General features: G+C 40.6%; 1 protein-coding gene across 4 annotated transcripts in view; it reads right to left on the bottom strand.

Moving 5' to 3' along the window:
* Positions 1 to 27,035, bottom strand: part of l3mbtl3 (L3MBTL histone methyl-lysine binding protein 3) — a 182,673-nt gene that overhangs the window by 116,733 nt on the left and 38,905 nt on the right. For all 4 annotated transcript variants that reach the window (XM_078542122.1, XM_078542123.1, XM_078542121.1 and 1 more), the window contains 7 exons: positions 25,227 to 25,374; positions 13,776 to 13,875; positions 11,432 to 11,526; positions 8,743 to 8,847; positions 5,288 to 5,423; positions 3,237 to 3,328; positions 937 to 1,088 (listed from right to left, as the gene is read on the bottom strand). In XM_078542122.1, the coding sequence (XP_078398248.1) occupies positions 937 to 1,088; positions 3,237 to 3,328; positions 5,288 to 5,423; positions 8,743 to 8,847; positions 11,432 to 11,526; positions 13,776 to 13,875; positions 25,227 to 25,374 (828 nt within the window). The remainder of the gene's footprint in view (positions 1 to 936; positions 1,089 to 3,236; positions 3,329 to 5,287; positions 5,424 to 8,742; positions 8,848 to 11,431; positions 11,527 to 13,775; positions 13,876 to 25,226; positions 25,375 to 27,035) is intronic.

Here is a 27,035-nt window from a genome sequence, read left to right on the forward strand (position 1 = left end):
ATTATAGTGAGGCTTAGTAATCACAAACAGCTGGATCTTCAATCATTTTATGTTAGAACTTTTAAGGGACAAATGCTAGGAAGAGCAAGAAGTGATCAACAGATGGAGTGATCTTGAGATAAAGGCAAAAACTGTAGACGCATTCATAAGACAGATGCTGTGATTGGAGGAATCCAAGTTAGGATTACCGAATGGATAATCTACAGAAATGCAGAAGTTATGTTGAACTTGTATCAGTTAGTAGTTCAGCCCCAGCTGGAGTACTGCATTCAGTTCTGGACACTGTACTTCAGGAAGGATGTGAAGGCATTTGAGAGATTAATATTCACAAAGGATGGTTCCAGGGGTCAGGAACTTCAGTTATGAAGATAGATTTGAGAAGCTGGGACTTTTTTTTTTAAAAAGAGAGAAGGTGAGAGATTTAAAAAAAGGCATTCAAACTCACGAGGGGTCTGGACAGAATAGATAGGGAAAGACTGTACCCGCTTGTGAGAGGGCTGAGAACGAGAGGGCATAGAAATAAAGTAATTAGTAAAAGAAGCAAAAAAGTGATTTGAGGAAAAACTTTTTCAAACAGTGAGTGGTTAGGGTCTGGGATGCACTACCTGAAGGTGTGGTGGAGGCAGGTTCAATTGAAGCATTCAAAAGGGAACTAGGCTGTTGTCAAAAAGAATGAATGTTCAGAGTTACGAGGAGAAAACTAAATGAACTGACCATTTGGAAAGGCTGTGCAGACATGATGGGCCAAATGGCCTCATTCTGTGCTGTAACAATTCTGTGATTCCATCTCCATCTCTCGTGATCTTGTAAATCAATCAAGCGCACAAATATATATTAGCTGGCATATTAGCACCCTCTAGTGGTTAGGACGCTTTAAAACTGATTTTTAGACCGAACAGATATAAAACATGCATTTACAAAAGCTGATTTGCTCACCAATAGTCATAGCTTTCATCCCAGTTGTCAAAATGCACCAAGAAACGATTATCTACCATGTCAGACACCGTTGCCACACAAATAAATTCTGGATTTTTTTTATCAATTGCTTCTAGTTTCATACCCACTCGGAAGCCTAGTGGAGTAATTGTCTGAAACAAAGATTTTTAGAAAATACTTATTGTGATGCATCATTGTGTTTATATTTACTTACAAACCATGGTAAGCTTGGTTATAGATCTGGTGCTGCCAGCTAGGAATCTACAAATCCATCCTAATAGCTGGTCTAACATGCTGATCACAAAATTTTGCTCGGCTTTCTGTCTGAGCTTTCCCTGCAATTGCTCATCAAAAGAAGTTTTGCCCTAGAATTGCATTTGAAATTGCCCAAACTACATTAACCAAATAAAAAATTATATAGACATTAGTGATCCTTAAATATTTTATTCTAAATAAAATGCTGGAGTAGGGGAATAATAAATAAAAACAAAGTTACTTGCATCAGAATGCCAGTGTCACAACACATTCTATGCTGTAAACAGGGTAAGAAATTTACTGTCAATACATTCGCTCAGAAATCAGCACTTCCACTGCCTCCAGGAGTCCTTTTTGAAAAACCCTGGTATTCAGGCAGTAAATTGTGTCATACATGGCAAGCGTACAAACTGATGGGATTTGTCACATTTGTTCAGTCACTTGTCCTAGTTACAAATGGGAGTACCAATATTCAGCACCACTGAGTAGAGAGATGCAGAATAAATAACTCCACTGAATTCCCAATCCCAACTGGACTGCATTGCCAGGTTAAACATTGAGGCCAGGCAACTCCCTACAGGGGAATAAAGTGAATGGTGAATCAGCCGTAGCATTATTGAATAATTCATAATCGTCAGCTCCAGTAGCCGTTAATGCACTGTCTGATAAGAGCTAAGGAGATGGAGAAATAAATTGTAAATATTTGAATGTAAACTGTCACCAAAATATATAGGGGCTAAATTTCCATTCCTCTTCCTCAACAATTCTGTCGTAACTTCACAAGGGCTGAGGCGGAAGGGCCGGAATTTAGGCTCAGACCTAGGTACTGGGCTTGCAAGGGTTCTCCTTTGCCCCTATTAAGGGGTGCAGCCTCTAACTGCCCAATACCAGCAGCATAACAGAGGTCAAGGACAGGGCTTACCAACATTGGAATCTTCCACATCAGATCCTCAGCAGAACAACCATAGTATAGGACACTGAGATCAGGGTGCACTGGTATGCCAAAATACAAAGTGAGCCCCAATTAGTCCAGAGACTGGCCAGAAAGGAAAAAGCAGATTTTTTTTTTTATATAACTGAAACCCTAGTCCAGGAACAGTTAATAAATGGTTGTCTGATACATGTGACCATTAGTGTCCATCACGCTTTGAACTATGAAGCTGACCAGGACTCTCTTCTGTGCTTGTATGTCTAAATAATTATCCGTTACTTTGAACTATATTATATGTACTGCACGTTTTACTACTTAATGGAACTCATTCCTGACTTTTCTTCCCATTTAGAAAAAAAAAGATTTTTTTTGTAAATAGCGAATGATTTCAGTATGTTAGCATCCTATTGCCGTGAAAAAAATATCATGCATAACATAAATATATTACTAGCGCAATGCTAATCCAGTTACAACAATCATCTACAGCTCATATGTCATGGTCATCTGCATAAAATCAGTAGCTTCAAAAGCAATTCTGATTCAATAACTTGTTTCATTCCTGAAAACCTGGCACAACCCCATTCTTATTTCTATCCCAGGGAGTTTTAGCAAGTCTGCCTAGAAAGTACCCATCCCACAGGTCCCCACTACGGTTCTCCAGCCTGCAACTCTTCACTCCTGAACCCAGCCAGGAAGGGGCTCTGATGAAAGTTAAGCTAACGAGGCCCAGTCATTAAAATTGTCCAGACCTCCATATCTTCAGACTTCCAGTGTGCAGGACTCACTATCCAACCCACGACCCCTCCCTTTAAAACAGGGGCTTGGGTGTTTCAAATTGAAAGCACTCCTCACTATACGGTCACATAATTTACAAGCAAAAGTTGAAACCATATTTTTATATTTTTTTATGACATATTTCTCCCTTCTTCTAACTATGCCTCAGTTCTGCCGAAGGGCCATGAAGGCTCGAAACGTTAACTGATTTCTTCTCCGCCGATGCTGCCAGACCTGCTGAGTTTTTCCAGGTAATTCTGTTTTTGTTTTTATAGCATGACAGCTGTAGAAATCATCCTAGTTTCCAAGCCAACTATGTTGAAAAATGTTATATGCTTACCGTATTTTGGTTTTCAAACAGGGATTTGGGCACAGCTTGAGCCTTGCACATCTTCAGGTAAGATGGCCAGTTAAACTCATCTTCTTTGTATCCTAGAATAGATTAAATTAACAATCAACTCCACAAACACAAATATTTGAAACAGAAAGATGTATTATGCACAGATCCCTATCCATTCACTTGTGAATCTTTAGAATTCTCGACAACAGAAGGCTGCGGATCACCATCGCTCAATATATTTTGATTTCTCAGGAAATCAAGGGATTTGGGGAGCAGGTGGGAAAATGGAGTTGAGGCAGATCAGCCATGATCGTACTGAATAGAGGAGCAGGCTCAAGTTATTGAATCAGTATGGTCAATTCTTGTTCCTATTGGCTTAAAAAAGGGGCAGAAATGGCAGCTCAACATCCTGGATATAAAGTTTTCAGACAGGATAGAGAGGGGGTGTAGCATTATTGATTAAATTTCTTTAATTTAATTTAACAAAGCTGTGAGAAGGGGCGATATACTAAATGAAGCACCAAATGAGACCATGTGGGTTGAGCTCAGAAATAAAATAAAAGGGCAGCCACATTGCTAGGAGTGTACTATAGACCCCCAATTATCGGAAGGGAGTTCGAAGGTCAATATGTAGGCAAACTTCTGAACGCAAAAACAATAGGACAGTAAAAGTTGAAGACTTCAACTACCCTAATATCAGTTTGGATACGAACAGTGTGAAAGGTACAGAGGGGCACGAAATTCTTAAACTGCATTCAAGAGAACTTTTCCAACCAGCATAAAGAGGGGGCACAATTATAGATTTGGTCTTTGGAAATGAAGCTGGGCAACTGGATGAAATAGCAGTGGGGGACCATTTTGGAGATAGTGACCATAATAGAGTTAGATTTAGCATCATTATGGAAAAGGACAAAGGTAGAACAGGAATAAAAGTTCCAAACTGGGGGAAGACAAATTTTACAAAGCTGAGAGGTGAACTGGATACAGCTACTAGGAGGGAAAATGGTGTCAAATCAGTGGGAGGTATTCAAAAGCGAGATTCTACAGGCTTGAGCTGTGGAGAAGGGATGATATGCTAGACATGTCTCACAAAGAAAAAAAGGGGGAACTGCCAAATCTAGAACCTCCTGGTTATCCAGAAGTGTATAGGCTAAGATAAAGCAGAAAAAGAGAGCTTATGATAGTCACAATAAGCTTATCACTGTAGAAAGACCAGGGGAGTATAGAAAACACAGGGGTGAAGTAAAACAAAGGAAATTAGGAAAGCAAAGGGGATATGGAAAACTATTGGCAGGTAAAATCAAAGAAAAACCAAAGATATTTTACCAGTACATTAAGAGCAAGAGGTTAACTAAGGAAAGGGTAGGGCCATTCGGAGATGTACATGGTAACTTGTGCGTTGATGCTGAAGATGTGGGAAGGGCTCTCAATGAATACTTTGTCTCTGTCTTCACTAAGGAGAGGGATGTTGCAGGCATTCTAGTTCAAGAGGAAGAGTGCAAAATAGATACAATAAGAAATCAAATTCATAGCATATTAAAATCTAATTGCATGCCTACTTATTGTTCAGCCCACCAAAAATTGGATTATCAAAAAATATTGGGGTAGTTCATGACAAACTTGAGTGGAATGCTTCACAAGTTGAAAATAAAGGTGTAATAGTATGAATAGTTTCACTCAGTGGGATGCGACAGGATAAACTAGGTGGTCTTTTCCTGTCCTTGTTCATATAGGTTCACAACAGCTACATTGCTTGGGACTGAAACTCAGCTGTGAAAAAATTAAAAACTCTCAGCCTATCATGCCTTCTTGTTCTTCATTGATGTTTCATTTTACCAATGAAAGACCTGTCACTGCACATTTCTCGTCAGGCATTAAAAAAATCAGGCTAAACATTTATTTGAAAGAGAAGTTAATATTTGTTTCTTCGTAACTAACATGAAGAGGTCAATAACACTTTCCCCATGTTTAATAGTAATTGTAATGATACCTTTAAAAAAAGACTTACAAATGATCCACAAAAACATATCTGAATTCAGTTTGGAACTTACCTTTGGGAGGGTTAAGCTTATGTCCAGTTTTTTCACACCATCCCACAGGGTGAATGTCTGACGAGTCAGCATTTACCCAGAAGTCATAGCAATCAGAGTATTTGTCAAAGTGGAGCCTTATTCTGTAGCCACACACCTGCAAGGTTAGCTTATTTGTAAATCACACATTAAGCATATCAGAAATTTACCAATTAAACTCATTTTTCTTTGAAAATGAAATTACACCAAATTGTAAAACAGTGCAATCAAAGGGAAGGAGGGGATGGAACCCTGTTCCATCCTGTCAACACCCATTTCATCCTAAATTGCAAAACTGCATGAGGAAATGATCAGGTACTTCTTGAATCTGTAACCCAACCTTGCATTGATGTCAGCAAAGAAATTAGAACTGGTAGAATGACACCCACCAGAAATCCTAACATTTCTACCTTGTGTCCTCAATATAAAGTACACCTGCATGATACAGGCATACTTGTTAGCATTAAATACGCATGTCCACATTACTACTTTCTAAATGGAAACCAATCATATTAAAAGAAAGTGGCAACTTAAGAAGGATTCTTCTTTACAAACAAGCTCAATTATTGCCAAAACAGCCCGTCTCTCTTGCCTACAGCCACCACCACCACCTCCTCCCTGCCCCCGCCCCCCCCCCAAACCACCCCTTCAACCCACAACCGAGGTGTAAAGTACTGCTCCAAAATTTAGGGTCCTGCATGCTCCTGAAGATGCCCAGGAAACACCGTAAATGGCGTGAGATTTATGCTAATATTCCCAGGTTTTTAAAATGTGGCCAGCAGTGAAGCAAAGTGATAAATTAAAATCTTTCCCCTGGCCACATCTGGCAGTGCAGTGGTCTGAGAGCTATTTCAAAGTTCTCTCTTCTATTTACATTAGGACACCTTAAAAAAAACCACGCATCAAAATTCTAGGTATACCGAATGTCTTCGGACTATGTCACCTGCATATTGCTTGGCATCTATGCTTCCATATATCACATACATATTCTGTCAAGGTTATACCCATACCTCTCTGACCTAGAGTCTTGAGCGAGCTCTGTGCTTCGAGCACCAAAACGTCTCCCTCACTGCATTCAAGCTTAACCCCAGTCCGACCTCAGACACAGGCCTGGGACTGTGCTTCTTTGCTGTTATCCGCCATGAGCTCAGTCTCAGGCTCCAGTTTATTGGCTACATTCAGCTTCAGGCTGCTGGCTCCAAACTCAGCAGCCGTCTCAGTTAGCATGCCAATTCAAAATCAGGTTCAGACTAGCAGAATTGTAGATGTTCTGATTTCAATCCTAAATGTTCTTACTTAAATTTTAAATTTTCCTGTTTCCCCAGCAGAGGATATAGTTTCTCTTTATCTACCCTATCAAATCCTTTTATCATTTGTTTAGATCACCGCTCAATCTTCTACACTCAAAAGAAATAACAATACAAATTTTGGCAATATATCCTCATAAATCAAGCCTTTAAGCACTAGCATAATTTAGTCCTATCAAAAATAATCTAGTTCCATTCCCTTCAGTAAGTAGGGCCATAACTTCAATTTAAATAATCTGTGGCTTTGTTTTTAGGAATAAAAGTCATTATGCAAAGATCAAATTATTTTCATAAAAAAGCCACGTTGCTTCTGCATTAATCAGTCTTTTGATGTTTTATCAGAAAAGTATTTGGTTTTAATTTAAAAGGTGTCTATAACTTAATAAACGTTAGGAACAGGAGCAAGTCAATCAGCCCCTCAAGCCTGTTCCATCATTCAATTAGATCATGGCTGATTTGCATTTTAACTTAATTTACCCACCTTGGTTTCGTAATCCTTAATACCCTTTCCTATCAGAAACATATCAATCTGAGTTTTGAAATTTTCAATTAACCTTGCTTCAACAGCACTTTTTGGCGGGTGGGGGTGGGAGGGGGCAAAGAGTTCCAGATTTCCACTACCATGTGTGTGAAGAAGTGTGGAAGAATATCAGTGGTATTCAAATTTGCCAGGCCACAAGGTGTGGTCTACAGAAATGTGGATGAAATAACTGAAAATTTAAAACTATACAATTAGCAGTTAACTATCCCATCAAAGTAAATGTGTCTGCTATTAGGTAACAGAGAACATCTCTGGAGAAACCCAGGGCTGAAACCATCAAATATCCTCAATAAAAGAGGACAGTGTGGACAGAGAGATTTATAGAAGCAATCTTTAAGGTATGATGACAACCTCAATAAAAAATATATTCTGTACAATAGGTAGAGGCATTGGAAATAATATATTATGTTCCTTTAAATTACTAATTATTGTTTAGATAGCCCAACACGAGGACACTGTAATCTCCGTAATATAGCTTGCCACTGCAGCAACTGAAGAATGTATAAATCTAAGTTTGATTAATTTACATTTGCAAACAGATTGCTCAACTGTGATAGGACTTCCATCTAAACTATCACAAACAAGTAATTTTCAGCAGAGACCTAGGCCGGAATCTTCCAGCACCCCCTTGGCGGAGGGCCGGTAAGCCATTGAAATCTCCGTTCACACACGAGTGGCTGGAAAGTTCCAGCCATAAATCCGAAACTGCAGTAAGTGAACAACTGCCAGTATACTACATTTAATAATGACGTAAGAGTTGAAATAAGGCTTGCACATACACCACAACAACATAGTCCTCTACAGTTGCAAAGTGCAAGTTGAGGGAAGCCAGAGCTTATTAACCTCCGAAATAATAATTTTAGAAAACAAAATCCCGGAAATGCAAGAGCTCCAGAAATATGTTGGTGCCCTCCAGCTAGATTTTAAAAAATACGTTTCCTATTTCCATGGCAGATAAAATCGTAAAGGGATTATTTCACCATAGCTGTATCAAGTAGCACAACAGGTTAAAATAGAACAATTTATTGAATCTTCATTTCCCAACTGCAATATGCCACAAATCACTAGCAACTCTCTTATCATCAATGTTCAAAAATAAAGTAACCTGCAGGCTACAAAATGTGACAACGCCTGATTGGAACTGAAATAAAGCATCACAAATGTTTTAAAGTGGGCCTTGCAGTTACTTCCAGCTACCTCCTCCACTTTCCTTTCCTTCCAAACACGCGACCTCTACCACCTTGAAGGACAAGGGCAGCAGATGCATGGGAACACCACCACCTGCAAGATCCCTTCCAAGCCACACACCATGCGGACATGGAACTATATCGCCATTCCTTCCCTGTCACTGAATCAAAATCCTGGAAATCTTACAGCACTCTGGGTGTACTTATACCACATGAACTGCAGCAGTTTAATATGGCATCTCACCACCACTTTCTCAAGGGCTATTAGGGATGGGCAAGAAATTCTGTCCTAGCCAGTGACATCCACATCCTATGAATGAATAAATAAACAAACAAAAAAACTATATTTGCAAATGCACTCTGCCATTTCCAACTATTAGCAGATGATGTTTGAAGACAGACCTCAGCCACGCTAAGAACGCAGTACATAGATGGGTGTTCAGGGTCAATCCCTTCAAGTTTCATTCCAACTTTAAATCCATTTTTGCTCTGTGGAAACGACTGGCACTAGAATAAAATGAAACACAAGATGAAAAAAAAAATGAACTTGCACAATTTTTTTTTCTGACTACAGAAGCAATAAAATGAAGTCCTTTAGTGAGATCAGGCTATTATTGTACAAGTCAAAAATGGTAAGGCATCTCACATTACTTCCCAGCAGCACAATCAGACAAAAACTGACATCAAACCAAAGAAATTATCAGAAAAGATGGCCAAAAAGGTAGATTTTCAGTAGTGCCCCAAAAGGGGAAAGGAAGGTAGAGAGTTAAAGAGCTTTAGGAAGAGGTTGGTCTCACAGTTCTTCCTTTCTCCACATCACCATGCCCCCACGCCCCACCATGCGTCACCATGCCCCCACGCCCCCACGCCCCACCATGCCCCCACGCCCCACCATGCGTCACCATGCCCCCACGCCCCACCATGCGTCACCATGCCCCCACGCCCCACCATGCGTCACCATGCCCCCACGCCCCACCATGCGTCACCATGCCCCCACGCCCCACCATGCCCCCACGCCCCCACTCCCCACCATGCCCTCACGCCCCACCATGCGTCACCATTCCCCCACGCCCCACCATGCGTCACCATGCCCCCACGCCCCACCATGCCCCCACGCCCCACCATGCGTCACCATGCCCCCACGCCCCACCATGCGTCACCATGCCCCCACATCCCACCATGCGTCACCATGCCCCCACACCCCACCATGCATCACCATGCCCCCACACCCCACCATGCGTCACCATGGCCCCACACCCCACCATGCGTCACCATGCCCCCACACCCCACCCCACTCAGGTTGAATGTCTCTTTGTACCTCAGTGGACACAATTCTCAAGGTAAAGTCTGAGCAAAACACTGTACAGTTTAAATATGACTTTGTCCAACCCCTAATAAACATTTTGCTCTATACAATTCAGCAATCTGCTTGTTTGACTGCTGCTCTCTTGCGATTGGACATGCTAAGTATCAAAGTCTACTCACACCCTGCTTCTCTTTCAGCTTAATTCATATCATTAAAGCAAAACAGACTGGTTTATCACTCAATTTTTAGCCTTTTTATGGTATAAATTTGCATTTCAGCATTCCCCATGTTGAAAGCTCTGCGAACTTACCCCAGTCTTTACATCTGACCCAGTTCTGCTTTAATTAAATATTTTGATGTCATTATTATTCTTCATCATCATCAACAACACCACCACCAAAATACCTGAAAGGTTTTTTTTTGATTGAGAGAGAATGGAGCTTTATACTTTTAAATACCAATAATGAGAGTGCCTAATTAAATTGGTCCGCTGGAAAAGAGCTGATTGTGTTCTATATTGTGAAACATTCACAGATACAGTTTATTTTACAGGATGCACTCTGACATGAAGCCTACTAAATCTTAGTGTCAGCTTTTGAGGATGGAGAATGGGTTATCATGAAGGTGTGCTTCATGCCAAATAATGATTTTTAATCCACCGGCTGGAAACATAAAAAGTCTGTTTTTAAAAGTTCAATTTAAACACAGACTAAAGTGATGAACTCACAGCTAAGATGGCTACTCAATTTGCATCACTGTACACTTTCAACCCCATTGCGATGGGGACGGCATTTCTGCAAAAACCCAAAGACAATAGCCTCAAAAGAATGTGAATGAACCATGTTTCCTATTCCATTAACACAATATTTAGATGCTCAACTAGGTGGAGACAAACCAAACATAATCACATGAACAATATGACTCCGATTAAGGTGGGTACTTCCTAGATCTGACCTAATCAAGTTAAAATTGAAATACATGATCATGTTTGAATTATTGGTCCATTAGAGATGGTGGTCATATGACAAGTCAACACTTTGTATGCTTTAAGCATATGTTTCCTCAGCAGAACTGAGGACACGCAGCTCGGAAGTAGAGAGAGATCCTTCCTCCCTTTCTCTCTCAACCCACTTTGTTAGCTATTGGGCCCTGTCTGCTATTGTTTAACTCTCTCTCCATGTGCAGCAGAGATTTTAAAGAAAGAACTCAATCCACAGCAGTCTCTTGAAGAACAGACTGATGATCCATCTGCAGTTTTAGACCTCGTCGACACTGAAAACAGAAGACCATCCATTGAAACCAGCAAGACCACCAGATTCAGCCTGAAGCCAGCCAACTTATCAAAACTGCAGACTGTGAATTCCTCTTAACTCTTATGGTCTCTTAATTTGACCAACCTCTCCTTCCCTACTCTAATATTTGTGTGTATGGGCTTTGAATGAATGGATGTGTGTGAAAACCACTGTGTATTTTATTATTTTACTTAGATCAGTTTGCGTATAATATACTGTCATTCTTTGTTAAACTCAGGAAAACCTGTCCTATTGGTTCTTATCATCACAACATGTAAACAGTTAAGCACTCGCTGAATTGGCAAGTGTATTTTTTCAAGCAAATATACCTGTTGCAGTCAAACAAGGAGGGCAGAGGGGAGCCATTCAACCCCTCCTCACCTGATCATAACAGTGTAAACATGCAGTACAATTTTACCATACAACATGCATACACACATCCTTCTGAATGACACTGATGTACAATTTAACAATTGTATATCAAGAAACTAACCTCTTTGAAAAGCTTAGTAGGTGCCACAACAGCTTTTTCCTCTTCCAAATAAGATGCCCAACTCCAGGCTTTTCTCTTTCCACCAAAAGTTAAAGCTGCAGAAAAAATGGTATAGAACACAAGTTTGGCATATAAGGATTTTTATTTCCCTGTCACAAAACTACCATATTTTTCATAATATTATTGTGGGGTATTGTAAAGTAGGATTATGTTTGTGTGCGTGTGGATGGTTCTATGTGGCTGATTTAATTGGAGTTGGATAGACTGAGTTAGACTGAGTAAAAATGGTATTTGAAATGCTAATAAGTGAGCTAGAATAAAGTCAGTCGATAGGGTGTGAACGAAATTTGCATTTTAAGATAAGGGAAGAGGTGTTTGGTTTTCAAAGAAACATGATAAAGTTTTACAGCTGACAGGATAAATAGGGCAAGGCCATATTGACAACATGAAAGATTTTTTATAGTATTAGAAAAGTAAATTCCAAAAACATATGGAAACAATGGGATTTTAAGATTAAAGAGGGAGAAACATATTTTAAAAAGTACGGAAAGTTGTATCGGGGTGTCCGTGCAAGATCTAAAAGATACACCACGTGAAACAGACTTGGGGAAACAGCCTCCAGCCACTTTGCAGAAGTCTGCTGTTTCAGTAACCAAAGTTGTATTAAAAAGCATTTGGAATTCCACTGTTGAGTGGGTGCTGTGGTAACCTTGCTGGATTGGCCCTCTACATTTAAAATCTATTTTGGACAGTTAAAGGGGGTTTGTAGTTGGGAGTCAGGTTAATTAGGAATTTTGTGATTTGTTATAATATTAAGTAACAGTGTAACTGTAGTCTTGTGTATGTGTTTTAATTCTTTTCTTTTCCTAATAAATGTTTTAATTTAATTTTTAAAATCTCTAAAAGGTGTTGGTGGACTCATTACTTCTGAAGTCAATGCACAAACCTTCTCATAATAAATACAAATTGCAAAACCATTGTAATAGCGTGGCCAAGTTTCCCTTGTGGATTTGGTCAGCCTGGCAAGTAACCACCTGTCGTATCATAACAATAACATACTTTGTCAAGTTCTTCAAAACAGAAATAAATATTACTCAAAATTGAATTACATGCCGACTATTTTAAAATAATTAATAAAGATTCATGCCATGCAATGGCTGCCATAAGAGCCAATATATTGCCTCATGACAGAATCACACATTTGAGAGTTCAGCCTGGCCCAGAGTATTTTCTTTCCTTGCTCCTGTTCTTCCATCCACTCTCTAACTAAGGGCCTAATTAACATAAAAGTGCTCCATCTAGTGCTTCAGATAAATGCCAGCAAACCTGGGTTATAAAGTGGGTCATTGTAACTAATAGGATTGGGTGCAGTTCTGGTTTTATACACAGCCTGGTTTTATTCTCATATAGGACAGGATGTAAAACCAGCACCCCACTCAATCCTGAGAGCTTCCAGTGACATACCCTTCAAATATCAGTCAAGGTTCAGAAGTGATGTCAGGCTACTTGACTGACAGTCTAATTTTTTCCCCCCGCAGTTAGAAAGCCAAATTGCCCTAAAAAAGTTACATAGAACAGTTTTCTGCCGCATTTTTGCACCGTTACTAGATATTATTAACTTTATGATACTGATTTTCCACAATTTCTCTGTAACAGAGACAAGCCCGATTTCAATTTGGAACTTTAAAAAAAAAAGTATGTTCTGCTACATATTCACATTAAGAGCCAGTACAATTAAGATTATAAACTGCATTTACAGAACACTGCAAATTTGTGTTTGTTAGTACCTTAAATTTAATGGTATAAACAGCAAGGAATAAAAAAATCTTGCTGCTCCTCCTTTTTTGCTCTACTTGGCTGGATTTAAAGCCAAATACACATCAGGGGACTGAATATGATGAAAACAAATAAATGCAAAAAACTGTTGTATGGTTCGCCACATGAAGAAAACAAGTAACAAGTCTGTTTTTTTCCATTATGTCGACCACATCAACTAAATCACAAAAACCAGGCAATAGTGTAAACACACATTCAATTCATCTTGACCCAACTAGAATGTGACCTTGCATAAGGTCTTTATTGGTTGACAACTTGTTTTTCCTTAGAAAACATGCAGATATACAAATGACTCCAAAGTAAAAATCATTTTTAACTGAGCAAAAATAATAGCTTTGATTTCTGTCAGCATCTATACAATTCTTGTTCTGTTTTCAGCTCTATTTCTAAACTAATTTAAATTTGACTACAAAAGTAGAAATCCCAAGGAGCAGCAGTGGCTTGGCATGATAACAATTAATAATTAGTGCTGGAGTTTTGCGCATTATTTTGTTTCATATCAACTTACTTTGCTTCAGTAATCCAGAGTCACCTTTTCTTTTTCTCCGTGCTCGGACATGGTTGTTCTGAGTTACTTTCAGCACCTTCAGCTCTCCTTGTTTCTCTTCCTAAATTACATAAACAACACCTGTTCAACCGATCACTGAATTACAATATACCATTTTCTCTTGGTTTTGAAGTTTCCACTGGCCATGCCAGTCAGCAACCTTAAATGACATGACCACCAGTAAACAGAATCTCATTCTCCCTAATCCTCAGAAACCAGGTAAAAACAAGCAGATTCAATTGCTTGGCTGCACTCAACCCAATCAAGCTCAGTCATGCCAAATAAGCTAAGTGCATCAAATGCACTCCACCCACGAGTACCAGGTAATCAAAATACAGAGTGGTCCCAATTTTTAGGCCCTCCACCCAGCGGGAACAGTGCTGCAGTAGAATTTACCTACAGCAATATGAAGCATTCTAATGTAAATCTGAGATACGAATGGGTGGAACATGCACTATGTAGGGCAGCACACGAGCAGTTCTCAAAAGGAAGCAGCACAGATTACCCAGAAAACTACAAAAACTTTCTAATTAGTTGTCATCCCATCCGTGCCCCCCCCAACCACAACAATTGTTTCTTTTTCCCATTTAACAATAGATTTAGGTGTTGACAGCACAGCGGGGCTGCCAAGTTTTCCACCACCCTGAATGGCAAGTTGCCTTTGAGTGCTGGTCCAGTGCTTGTAGCTCACTGGCATTAGACAAATTTGGTCGGGCCCTCAAAATTCCCACCAAGGACTTCCAACAGGCCATGCAAACGCTCTGTCTGCCACCCTCTCAATGTCTGTCTGTACTTCAAATCACCACAACTTCATAACATGCGTGGATACACTTCTAAAAAATACAAATTTAAAAAGTCTATTGATAAAATATGAAGTATGTTTAACTTAACTTTTTGCTTGTCTTCACCTTTATTCAGTGCAAGCAAGTAATTAATGACAAATAGAAATTCAAAAAGCAGTTCAGGTTAAAATATCATTAAGCTGAATTTTTTTTTAAAAAAAAATTACTATAAACTAGATTTTGATTTTGGAGAATAGTTCTTTTAAAGACCATGTCGCTCTAGCTTTGATGTTGACTCTGCAACTTTAGGCTTGACCACTAATAGTGGCTGAAATTCTGCCTAATCCCATTTGTTGGGTTATTAGTGCTGCAAATCATGAATAGGTTAAATGTTAATCAAAATACAAGAAATCTGTAATATTATCAATGAAATACTTCTTTTGAACTTCAATATAGATGATGCTTAAAAGTCTTCCCTCCCCTCCCCGCAACTCTTCAATTATTCCTATTTACATGTTTTAGGACAGTAGCAAGGGTCAAGAATACCAATGGGAACAAATGAAAATTTCATTACCACTTTCAACTTGCACGTATGTTTATTCATATTTATCCTTTGATATAATTAACACCAGAGAAACGTGTTTCATGTTGAAGTATTGATGGAACATGAATGTATACAGTAGCAGAGAGCCTCATGCATGGTTTCATGTAACACAACACATACTTTATGATGTGAGTGAAGCTGTTTCAAATTGGCTTACAGAGTTTCACAATTTTTGATAATAAAACTTTGTTAACAAACATCTCTGCTCTAGCAGCATGCTGCTAACACAAGAAAGAGTGCTCAAAGTTGACCAATAAAGAGGAAAATTCAACTTTGACAACTCAAGGTTTGCAGTTATGATGCAATAATTGGCACACAATATCTGGAAGTTCAGAAAAGGTGTCAAGATTCTGAAAATTAATTAGAAAGAATTTCTTTGAAATCTTAACTGCGGTTAAAGGCACAGGTTTAAACATGACCAATATAGGAGGCATTAAAAAGATTGATGAAATATTTGCAATCTGAGATTAGAACAAGAGATTCTAATCAAATCACTAACAAAAATATTTAATCAGTATTTAGGATTATATAACATCCAAGTTGTTCAGTAATTTGACTGAATTACCAAAATCATTTTACCCCTTACAACTTTATGCTCACTTAATTTCGATATTCAAAAAAATAATTAGTAGCATCCTGTAGTGTACGAACATTCTCGTGTCTGCGAAATTAACCCCAAAACTGGCATGAGTAAATTTTGGCAGTGCTTTTCCGATCTTTTTTGCATGCAGTAAATTCATGTTTGGCAAAGTTCATTCCTTGTGGTACAACATGAAGGCATATGGGTTACTGGTGACATAATTAGTATTCAAATGGAAGGCACACCATATTTCAATGCCGATACAACACTGGTGGTACATTGTTAGCTTCGCATTTAATCACTTATACACTTGAGGCTGCAGTCTGTTAACTGAAAGCTGAGTTTGCTGCAAATTGAACTAAAATCTACATTTTTTGGATTCTATGGGGGTTATATGTGATGCCCAGATATAATTATATCTGGTAGGAACACCATTAATAGCAGGGAGGGCCTTGATGTCAGCTGATAGACAAGGCACATCATCAGGTTTTACTAGCATGCAGTACAACAGGTCTGCTGTACCAGTTCCTTGCAATTGGGAATGATAGAAAAGCTCTTCCTTAAGATGCTGCAGGGCTATCTTCTTCAGGGAGACCTGCAGGCAAGATCCAATTGCCATAGCCACTAAAGTCACCACATCCCTTTGTCTTTATGTGCCCAGGTGTTCAATGTTGGCAGTGTCACATCTGCAGTGTCAACCAGCCTGCTGGCCATAACTCATCAAAATCAGGTAGGGCCAACGTCATCAATTTTGCCACTGACCAACAGGAGCAAAGTGATTGACAACACAATTCTCAAGAACGCGGGAGGGCGTCAATTGCACTCATAGGCCCAGATTTTCACAAAGTCGCGGAGGCTTTGCGGCATATGCACAATGTCACTGGGAATCCAGGTCCAGCAGTCCAGCCCCCATTTTTATAAGTAGGGGAACAGGATGTGACTGTCACAAGGGAAATCCAAACTCAGCAGGGCCATCTGTGCAGAGGTCAAACAAACTCAATTTTCGCTGGAGGAAAGGCCTTATCCCGCAGTGAGGAGTTACGAATTTTTAAAGAGTAGACATAAATGCTCAAAGGACGGATAAGGTCTGTGGAATAGTCACATTATTTAAATAGTCTGCCCTTCAATAATTGAATCAAAAAACAGCCTGCCTGTGTCTGAGATTTGAAGAAAAAAAAAATGGGTGCTTGCAGTTTCAATAGCTATTTGTTGACATAACCCCAAGTGCTATTATAGCATTATTACTACTTGACTGCTTTCCACAACTTATCAGAGTGGGGGCTGTAAGATCACAGTTTGATTGGCAGTTCAAAGATTTTTTTTTAATTTTCCAGTCACAGGATGTGGGTTTCGCTGGCTGGGCCAGCATTTATTGCCCCTCCCTAGTTGCCCTTGAGAAGATGATGGTGAGCTGTCTTCTTGAGCCACTGCAGTCATGTGGTGTAGGTACACCCACAATGCTGTTAGGAAGGGAGTTCTAGGATTTTGACTCAGTGACAGTGAAGGAATGGCAATATATTTCCTAGTCAGGATGGTGAGTGATTTGGAGGGGAACTTCCAGGTGGTGGTGTTCCCATCAATCTGCTGCCCTTGTCCTTCTAGATAGTAGTGGCCGTGGGTTTGGAAGGTGCTGTGGAAGGAGTTTGGTGAATTCCTTCAGTGGATCTTGTAGATGGTACACACTGCTGCTACTGTGCATTGGAGGTAGAGGGAGTGAATGTTTGTGGATGTGGTTTTAAACAAGTGGGCTGCTTTGGTCTGGATGGTGTCAAGCTTCTTGAGTGTTGTAGGAACTGCACTCATCCAGGCAAGTCGGGAGTATTCCATCACACTCCCGATTTGTGCCTTGTAGATGGTGGACAGGCTTTGGGGAGTCAGGTGGCGAGTTACTCATGCAGGATTCGTCACCTCCGACCTGCTCTTGTAGCCACAGTATTTATATGGCTAGTCCAGTTCAGTTTCTGGTCAATGGGAACCCCTAGGATGTTGATAGTGGGGGATTTAATGAATGTAATGCCATTGAACATCAAAGGGTGATGGTTGGATTCTCTCTTGTTGGAGATGGTCATTGCCTGATACACATGTGGCGCGAATGTTACTTGCCACTTGATCGGCCCAAGTCTAGATATGAATATGGACTGCTTTAGTATCTGAGTCGTCAAGAATGGTGCTGAACATTGTGCAATCAGCCAACATCCCCACTTCTGACTTTATGATGGAAGGAAGTTCATTGATGAAGCAGCTGAAGATGGTTGGGCCGAGGACACTACCCTGAGGAACTCCTGCAGTGATGTCCGGGAACTGAGATGACTGACTTCCAACAACCATAGCCATCCTCCTTTGTGCTAGGTATGACACCAACCAGCAGAGAGTTTTCCCCCTGATTCCCATTGACTCCAATTTTGCTAGGCTCCTTGATGCCACATTCTGACAAATACTGCCTTGATGTCAAGGGCAGTCACTCTCACCTCACCTCAGGAATTCAGCTCTTTTGTCCATGTTTGAACCAAGGCTGTAATGAGGTCAAGGGCTGAGTGGCTTTAGTGAAACCCAAACTGGGTGTCAGTGAGTAGGTTATTGCTAAGCGAGTGCCACTTGATAGCACTATTGATGACCCCTTCCATCCTATTGGGGAGGTAATGGCATAATCGCTGGACTAGTAATCCAGAGACCCAGGGTAAAGGTCTGGGGACTAGGGTTCGAATCCTGCTATGGCAGATGGTAGAATTTGAGTTCAATAAAAATCTGGAATTAAAAGTCTAATGATGACCATGAAACCATTGGCGATTGTTGTAAAAACCCATCTGGTTCACTAATGTCCTAGAGGGAAGGAAATCTGCTGACCTTACCTGGTCTGGCCTGCATGTGGCTCAAGACTCTTAAATGCCCTCTGAACAAGGGCAATTTTGGATGGGCAATAGATGCTAGCCAGCAACACCCACAACCCATGAACAAATAAAAAAATCCTATTGAAGGATTAGCTGTCTATTATGTGGGATTATGAATACAAATATTTGTTTGAAGGGATCTACAAGATGCTCTGAAGAAATTTGCCAAGGCTCCTTCCACAGCACCTTCCAAACCCACAGCCATCATGAATTATGTAGTGAAATCTCTAATAGATATTTAGAACTTTTTTTTTTCATCCCAGCATGGCTCTTAAGATCTGCCTATGGTGCGTACTGGGCGAGTTAGGATGGAGGGTGTAAGGGCAAAGGGTGGTGAATGGGGGTTTAGTTGGCACAAGGGCTAAAAGAGGCCATGGGGTGGGGGGGGGGTGCGGTGGGGTGCAGGAGTTGGCATGTATAGGCATGGGGAGTGAGCAGGGGTGGGGTGAGGCCTAGAGGACCTAATACTTAACAAAACAACTGGGACAAAGGACAAAGTCCAGAAAATCAAGCTTGGCCTTTCAATCAGCCTTGCTCAGCACTCAGCAGTACATGTCCACCTCCAATCTGCGTCTGGGGGGGCGGGGGGGACCCAACTCCATCTCGCCCCTAGTCCCCTGCCAAAAATGGAGATCCTGCCATTCGGGACACTTTCTTCCCCCTCCACTTGCACCCCCACCCCCCCCTCCCAATCCCATGCTGAGAAGGTGCAGCTATGCACACTCACCTCAGAAGCAAAAATCTAGGCCACAATGCCTGCAATAATGTCATCCAAGGAGTTCCACAACAACACCAATTCCTACAGATATAATCGCATCTTCAAAGTAGCTGTTCCAAACCACATTCTCCTACATTTTTCATGTGCTGTTTCTGAAATGCCACTGGATTACCTTAGACGATCTTTCAGGTATAGCTGTAACCTCTCCTCTCTAGTTGTGTATTTTCTGCCGACATCCTGGCTTAATGGGCCTCATTTTAGAAAATAGGTCCTCACTGTGTTAGTTTGAAGTAGACCAGAGTTATGACATGTCCCCAGCTGGATTGTCTGGTGCATGTTTTTTTTTGGGTCAACCTTTCTTTTTCTGCCAATGTGAATTAACTTGGTTTTTATAATACAATCCCTTATCATAACTCGATTTTGGAGTAAAAATATGATCAAAAATCTTGAAATCTAACCACCATGTATTCCCAGTTGGCTGGGCTCCTGTTTTATTTTAACCAATGACAGATAAATATTAAGCACAATGGTCAGAAGCAAGAGTAGTGGATTTATTTCATCCATTGTGTGTTCTATGCATTGTCCATGTCATTTGCTATGGTACTCATCACTTGTGCTTGTGACTCCTTGCAGAATAAATGAATAAGTTGAATGGCTGCAGTGTTTCACTTGTAGCCTACTGAGGTGCATGCTTTACATCTGCTTAGTTTGTATATCACAAGGGCCCTGCATCCGTGTCAATCATGTCGAGTAATATAATTGCTGTCAGGTTCTGTCTGCTTTCTGGCTCTTCTGTCACTTAAACAGAGATACCTGATGGCCTTAATGTGGTGTTAGCTTGACAGCCAGTCACCTAATTCTTCCCTACTTTAGGCATTCAACGGATGCTGGGTACAGCAACAACATAGCTGCTAAGCTAAAATAAAAATCAAAATACTGCAGATGCTGGAAATCTGAAATAAAAACAGAAAATGCTGGAAAAACTCAGCAGGTCTGGCTGCATATGTGGAGAGAGAAACAGAGTTAATGTTGTGAGTTCGTAAGACTCTTCTTCAGAGCTGAATTTTTCCAGCAGTTTGTTTTTATTATGGCTATTGAACTGTGTGAAAACAAAAAAGATTGAGTAATTGTTCCAACGTATGAAACCTGCCTCTGGGGTACATTATGTGATCTCCCAGCATGCTTAAGGTAGCCAGGAGGGCATTGCCCAGTGTATGTAAGTATGAACCTGGCACCTTATGGGTGGTGACGAGATTCTTTATTAATGTGGGCTTGATTTGATTAAATCAAGACAATTAAGGCTCGAGTGATAGCCGAGGACAGAATAATATCGCATTCTGTTTTGCATAGTCATAATCCACTCAGTTTTTCTCCTCTGTAGCTTTAATGTTATCACTGATCTCTTACAATTATCAGCACTTAAACCGGTCTTGTAACCAGCAGAACATCAGGGGTAAGGTTAATTGATTATCATCAGCTTAATGAGTTTAGACTGAAGGGAGACAGACCAATAAGCAGTTTAAGCTAAACAGGCTAAATTCTTCATGAGACAGGAAATTGTCTAGAGCTACAGGGACCAAGGTCAAGCTGGTCACACAGAAGCAACTTATTTCAACAAGACATTTGTACTAAATTATTTGAACACATTTACCTCGGACTACAGTAACTGCATTAAATGCAGTTTATTTCAGCATTTTTAGTTTATCTGTTTCATTGCCAAGCACTCGAATTAAAATTATTTGTGCACACACCATTCAGCTCAACTCAAATCCATTCTTATATGGAGGAGACGGTGGCTTGGTAGTATAGTGGTCCAGAAGCCCAGGCCATTGCTTTGGGGATAAAGGATCCCACCACAGGATTCAATTCAATTCCTACATCTGGAATATGAAGCTAGTCTCAGTAGTGGTAACCCTGGCAACTATTGTTGTGTAAACCCACCTGGGTCACGAATGCCCTTTAGGGAAGGAAATCTGGCATGGCATAGCCTACTTGCGGCTCCAGAAACACAGCAATGTGGATGACTCTTAACTGCCTTCTGAAATGGCCTAGCAAGCCATTCAGTTCAAGAGAAGTTAGGGATGAGCAACACATGTTGGCCTTGCCAGTGACTCACACATCCCATGAAAGAATAAAAACAAACATTGCGGCTTCTATAGCAGCAATGCAAGTATTCATGAATACACCTACAACCTGCCAGCAGGTATTTTACATTTTACATCCCTAATTGCTCTTGGAGGAGCTACCTCCTTGATAACTAAGGGGATCACTAAGCCATTTCAAAGGGCAGTTAAGAGTCAATCATATTATTGTGGATCTGGAGTCAGAGGCCAGACTGATGAGACTACCAGAGTTATTCTTCCAGCAAAATGCAATGAGTGGAGAATAGTTTCATAATAAAAATTACAATTAAGTCACTTACTTTCCAGGCTTGACTGATGGGGCGGGGGGGATTAATTAATTAATCAATCAATCAATCAATCAGCCCCATTCTGGCCAGGATTTGAGGTGTCACTCATTAGATGTAGCCTAAAAAAATGGTAGGCAGTGGAAAGAGAATGTCTAGACAGAGCTAAGTGACTCCATTATCAACAGATCATGCATTTGTGCCCTTTTACCTCCTCTCTCCTCGCTATCCAAGACCCCAAACACACTTTCCTGTTGAAACAGCAATTTGTGTGTACCTCTTTCAATTTAGTATACTGTATTTGCTGCTGACAATATGATCTGCTTTACACTGGGCAAATCAAATGCAGATTGAGTGACCTCCAGAACACCTCCATTTATTCCGCAAGTATGACCCTGAGCTTCCGGTCACTTGTTATTTACATTTTCCACCTTGCTCTCATGCTGGCATCTCTGTCCTCTGCCTCCTGCATTGTTTCAGTGAAACTCCACGCAAGAGAAACAGTATCTCATCCATCAATTAGGCACTTTATCACCTTCTGGACTCAACACCGAGTTCAACAATTTCAGAGTACAATCTCTGCCTATTTGGTTTCCTTTTGCTTTGCAGGTTTTGGCTGGACTCTTTTCTTGTTTATGCTTTCAGGTGGTAGCTGTTCAGCATCTGCCATTCACAACTCCTCCAGACACGTCTCTTGTTCTTTTTGTTTCTTGACTTATCTAATTACTGCAACCTTTGGCCCTGAACTACCAACTCTTTTGTCATTTAATCTCTCTTGCCTTCCACCCTATCACAAACCTCCCCTTTTGTTCTTTTTCATTTGCTTAAAACCTATGACATTTCTAACTTCCCCAGTTCTGATGAAAGAACATTGACCTGAAACATTAACTCAGTTTTCTTCTCCACAGCTGCTACCTGACCTACTTAGCATTTCCAGCATTTTCTGTTTTTGTTTCCAGCATCCTCAGTTTTTGTTACTACCATGTTGCTCTCAGTTATCAGTAAAGTAATAGATTGAGTTGTCAATAGAGCTATCAAGGTGCACTTACTCACCAATGTTTGGTTTGGATTCTGTCTGGACCACTTGGCTCCAGATATCATTACAGACCAAGGCCAAACATGGATGAAACTGCTGAATTCTGGAGGTGAAGAGAATGTGACTGCCTTTGTCATTAAGGCAGCATTCGATTAAGTACGAAAATGCTTAGTCCCAAAAATACTACAGTTCACTGGCAACTCCAAATACAGCAAACTTGCTTTAGGGATTAGGCTAAAGCAGACTAGGTCTGTAGAGCCCTCATGCACCATGTTACAAAGGTAAATGTCATAAAGATGTGCTTTATGCCAAATAATGATTTTTAATCCACCAGCTGGAAACCAGAATTGAACTTTAAAAAAGATATTTTAAAAACAGAGAAGAAAGTGATTTGAACTCAGCCCAAGATGGCTAACGCCAATTTGAATTATGATCAGTCTATCTGAAAAATACAAAGACAACGATCCAGCTCTACCTGTCCCACCCCCCTCTACCAGCTTATATTTCACAACATTTCTATATTCGTCTAGTTCTGATGAAGAATCATACGGACTCGAAACGTTATCTGTGTTTCTCTCCGCAGATGCTGTCAGATCTGCTGAGTTTTTCCAGCTATTTTTGTTTTGGTTTGACTTCAGGGGAATGTCCTGTCTCATTAGTAAGGCATCTATGACAATCACATGAGGCATTCAACTGTTGGCGACAGGCTATTAAGACTAATTGTTTGGACAATGGGTCCCTGGCTAAGTTAGTTTCCAGGCACGAGCTAACCAAGTCACATTTGGATTACCCAAACAGCGTCTTTTTTTTCAAACCCCCTGGCAGTTGGAGAAGGTCACATGAAAAAACTCAATCCTTTGTACATTCCAAGCACATGTTTCTCAGCGGAACCAAGGACAAGCAGCTTAGGGAGAAGACCCAAGTGCAGCCCTCCCTCCCTCTTTTCCCTAGCCCACCTGGTAAGTTTTGAGCCCCATTTGCTGATTATGATCATCCACGGATGCCCTACTGCAGACAGAGATTTTGCAAAAGAAACCAACCCAGTTCTACCGTCTCCTGAAGAACAACCAACTCAGCGATCTACATCTTTAAACCAGGAGCATCAAGACCACCGATTCGGCCTGAAGCCAGCCGAGTCACCAAGCTACAGGCTGTTGTACTCTTTTACTTTCTTTTAATAGACTAATTTGGCCAACCTCTCCTTCCCCATTCTGTAATCTGCATTTGCATGTGTGTAAACTTCGAGTGTGCGCACACAGGTTAGTACATATTTTATTACTTAGGTCGGTTTAATCTAATAAAGTCTACATCTTTCTTTGTTAAACTCAAGAAAACCTGTTGTATTTGTTTTTCTATGATCACAGCGGATAGACAGTTAAGTACTCACTGAATTGGAAATGTATATCCTTTCCAAACAAAAAGAAAACCTGTGGTGGTCAAACAAAGAAAGGGTAAAGAGGGGAGTCATCCAACCCCTCCTCCCCTGGTTGTAACACAAGGTACACACTGGAGACAAAGTTTTGCAAAAGCTGTGATATTTAACATGAGACCTCACTGAGTAATTTTTATGGCTAAATATTGTGGCCAAGCTTGCCCTCCAGCTCTGCCTCCTTTAGCTCCCAAAAAAAGCACAGTGCAAAATGCAGCACATTAAATTGAGTATGAAGTCAGACATCCAATCTTCCAACTCAACTGTACAACAGACAGGCAGAGTTTTGTAAAATTGGGACTCTTACATAATGATAATACAAGTTGTTCTGTACAGGTTTCCTCCAGAATTTGGTTGTTCCATGTATTTACTATTCTTAACACAATATTTAATGTTTCCAGTGTGTCTGCTGTGTGTTCATTTGCCAACTTGTAATAATTACTACTTTGCAGATCTATAAAAAAAGATGTAAATTGCCATCATCCCTAATCTCATTTATACAAAGAAACTTTCATTCTAGGATTTCAACTCAGAATCATCTCAGGTAACAACAGCAGTAGGATTTATCCATCTGCAATGGACTGTGGTCACTTCAGCAATACAAGCTCAAAATCATTTTTTTGATACATTGATCCAGTGAAGCTTTGACTGGACTCCAAGTAAAAGGAGTGGTTCAGCAGTTTGAGGGAAATTATACACTTGCTAGCTGGGAGCAGTCCCATCTCTAACTGCCCTACCCCACCCTAACCCCTCCAGCTTCCTGAATTTTTCCAGAAAAATCTCATTGTATCCTTGGTCTGTGATGAGAGATGGAGATATTTTAAAGAGTCAATACTCTGACAAATATTTATAAATCTAGTACATCTGCAACATGTATTGTACAAACACTGAGTTTGGATTGGTCCCTGCAATAAGCAAAAATGATACAGACTGTTTTCCCAAACAGAAAGGAAGAAACAAATACATACAATATCTTCCTCTTCGTCCTTCAGCATCTCTCCATTTTCTTTAATGTCTCCTTTTGTAGTTGAAGCTGGTTTTTGTCTCTTTTTACGATTACCTCTTGCAACTTCTTCATTGTTGCATGTTGATGGTTCCTTTCTCAGAATAGATATCCTGAGGTAAAATAAGAGTAAACAAAATCAGTACAAAGTCAATAAAATCACTTTCTCCCTTACTGAGGCCTGGATTTTCGGTGAGTCAGGTGACTGAGAGCCCGTTAAAAATGGCAGGCGAAACCAAATTCCTGATAACTCAAACTATCAAACAAAGCCAGTGAGCTCATCTGGTTTTGTCTGAGTATTACCAGAGTCTATCTCTGCATTGGAGTCTAGAAAATGTGATGGTACTGACACTAATCTTGAGGTGGAGTGGCAAGTAAATACCAAGGATGATATTGAAGAAACAGGAATAGGGCCCTATATTTCTCCTTATCACTCGTGGCCTACAGAAATCTAGAGACCCAAAATCAAGCTGCTTTGCCTCTCCCACCTCCTCCATGACTGGCTGTTTGCATCTTGTTGAATCTGTAGAGGAAAAGGCATAAGATTATAATAGCATTTAAGGGTAGTGGAAAGTTGTGTCTGTGTTCTAGTGCAGAGGGCTTCCATGAAGAGATAACAACTGCTTGCATTCTCAACCCACTGTGGCATAACCTGCTCACTTTGCGTTCTACCAGAGTCAATGCAGCTTGGCAGCCCAGGGGCTGGATATCCTTCTCTTCCTGGATGGGGGAGGGGTGAGAGGGTGAGGGTTCTCAGGATGAGCACACCATCCACACGCCAGCCCCACCCCCCACAACCACACCCCTGCTATGCTCCCCGTTCCTCGACAAAATGTGCCACTTTGTCCTGCAAAGACAACAGGGAAGGGAAGTATGGACTGCAGTTTATTACTGGGTATGGAGGTCATTGAAGACAGGGTGTACATGGGTACCAAATTGGTCTAGTATGTTTGGGGTTTTTGTTAGTCAGTTGTTGTGAGAGTAAAAGGAACTGTGCATGCATATAATCTACACAAGCAGGTGACAGAAGTGTCATTAAGCCCATTGCAGTCTGAAGTGTCAGCTGCGTAACTGTATCTTTCGTAGGTTTGTTGGTGCCAAGAAAGGTACAATATATCAAATGACAACTTGTCAGCTCTTGTCTGGGTATTTAAGCTTCTTTCTGCATTACGCAAAGGCACTTGGAGTTAAGAAGTGGCACCCAGTAGCAGTGCCACCTCTCTCCAAGCCCAATGACTGAATTCACAACTACTCAACTTTCCTGGTCCCAGGGTAAGCACATCTGGCTTCTAAGAGGGTCTGCAGGTCTCTAAAAAGTTAGAGGCGCTCTCCTGCTGACCTGGTTTCCCCCTCTCTGTAAAAATGGAAATGCTGTTGAAACATTGGAAACACACTGATTAAAGAATTTTAAAAACCAAAGAGAGAAGCAGTTTAACACTTACCTTCAAATCCTAAGCCTCATTTTGAAGAATGGTGTACGATCCATCCTTTTAAAAGTGCTCTGTTAGAGTTTACTTACACCCATATTGGTGATGCTACTTGTTTTATGTTGGCTTTTACATTCCAGAAGAGGCAAAAGAGCCCTACTTGAAATTTGGGCGTAAAATTCCAGATGGCAACATTGGCATAGAAACAGGTGTAAATTTATGAGCAATCTTGGTATATATTGGGTCATGAAATTCCAGACCTATGACTTTATGTCCTTCGTGTAATGGGGCTCTCAAATCTGTATGCAGTACTTTACACAAATGGTGGCCAACGAATGTTTGGTAGA

The sequence above is a fragment of the Cetorhinus maximus genome, chromosome 5 (assembly GCF_964194155.1).
Source record: "Cetorhinus maximus chromosome 5, sCetMax3.hap1.1, whole genome shotgun sequence".
Lineage (NCBI taxonomy): Eukaryota > Metazoa > Chordata > Chondrichthyes > Lamniformes > Cetorhinidae > Cetorhinus > Cetorhinus maximus.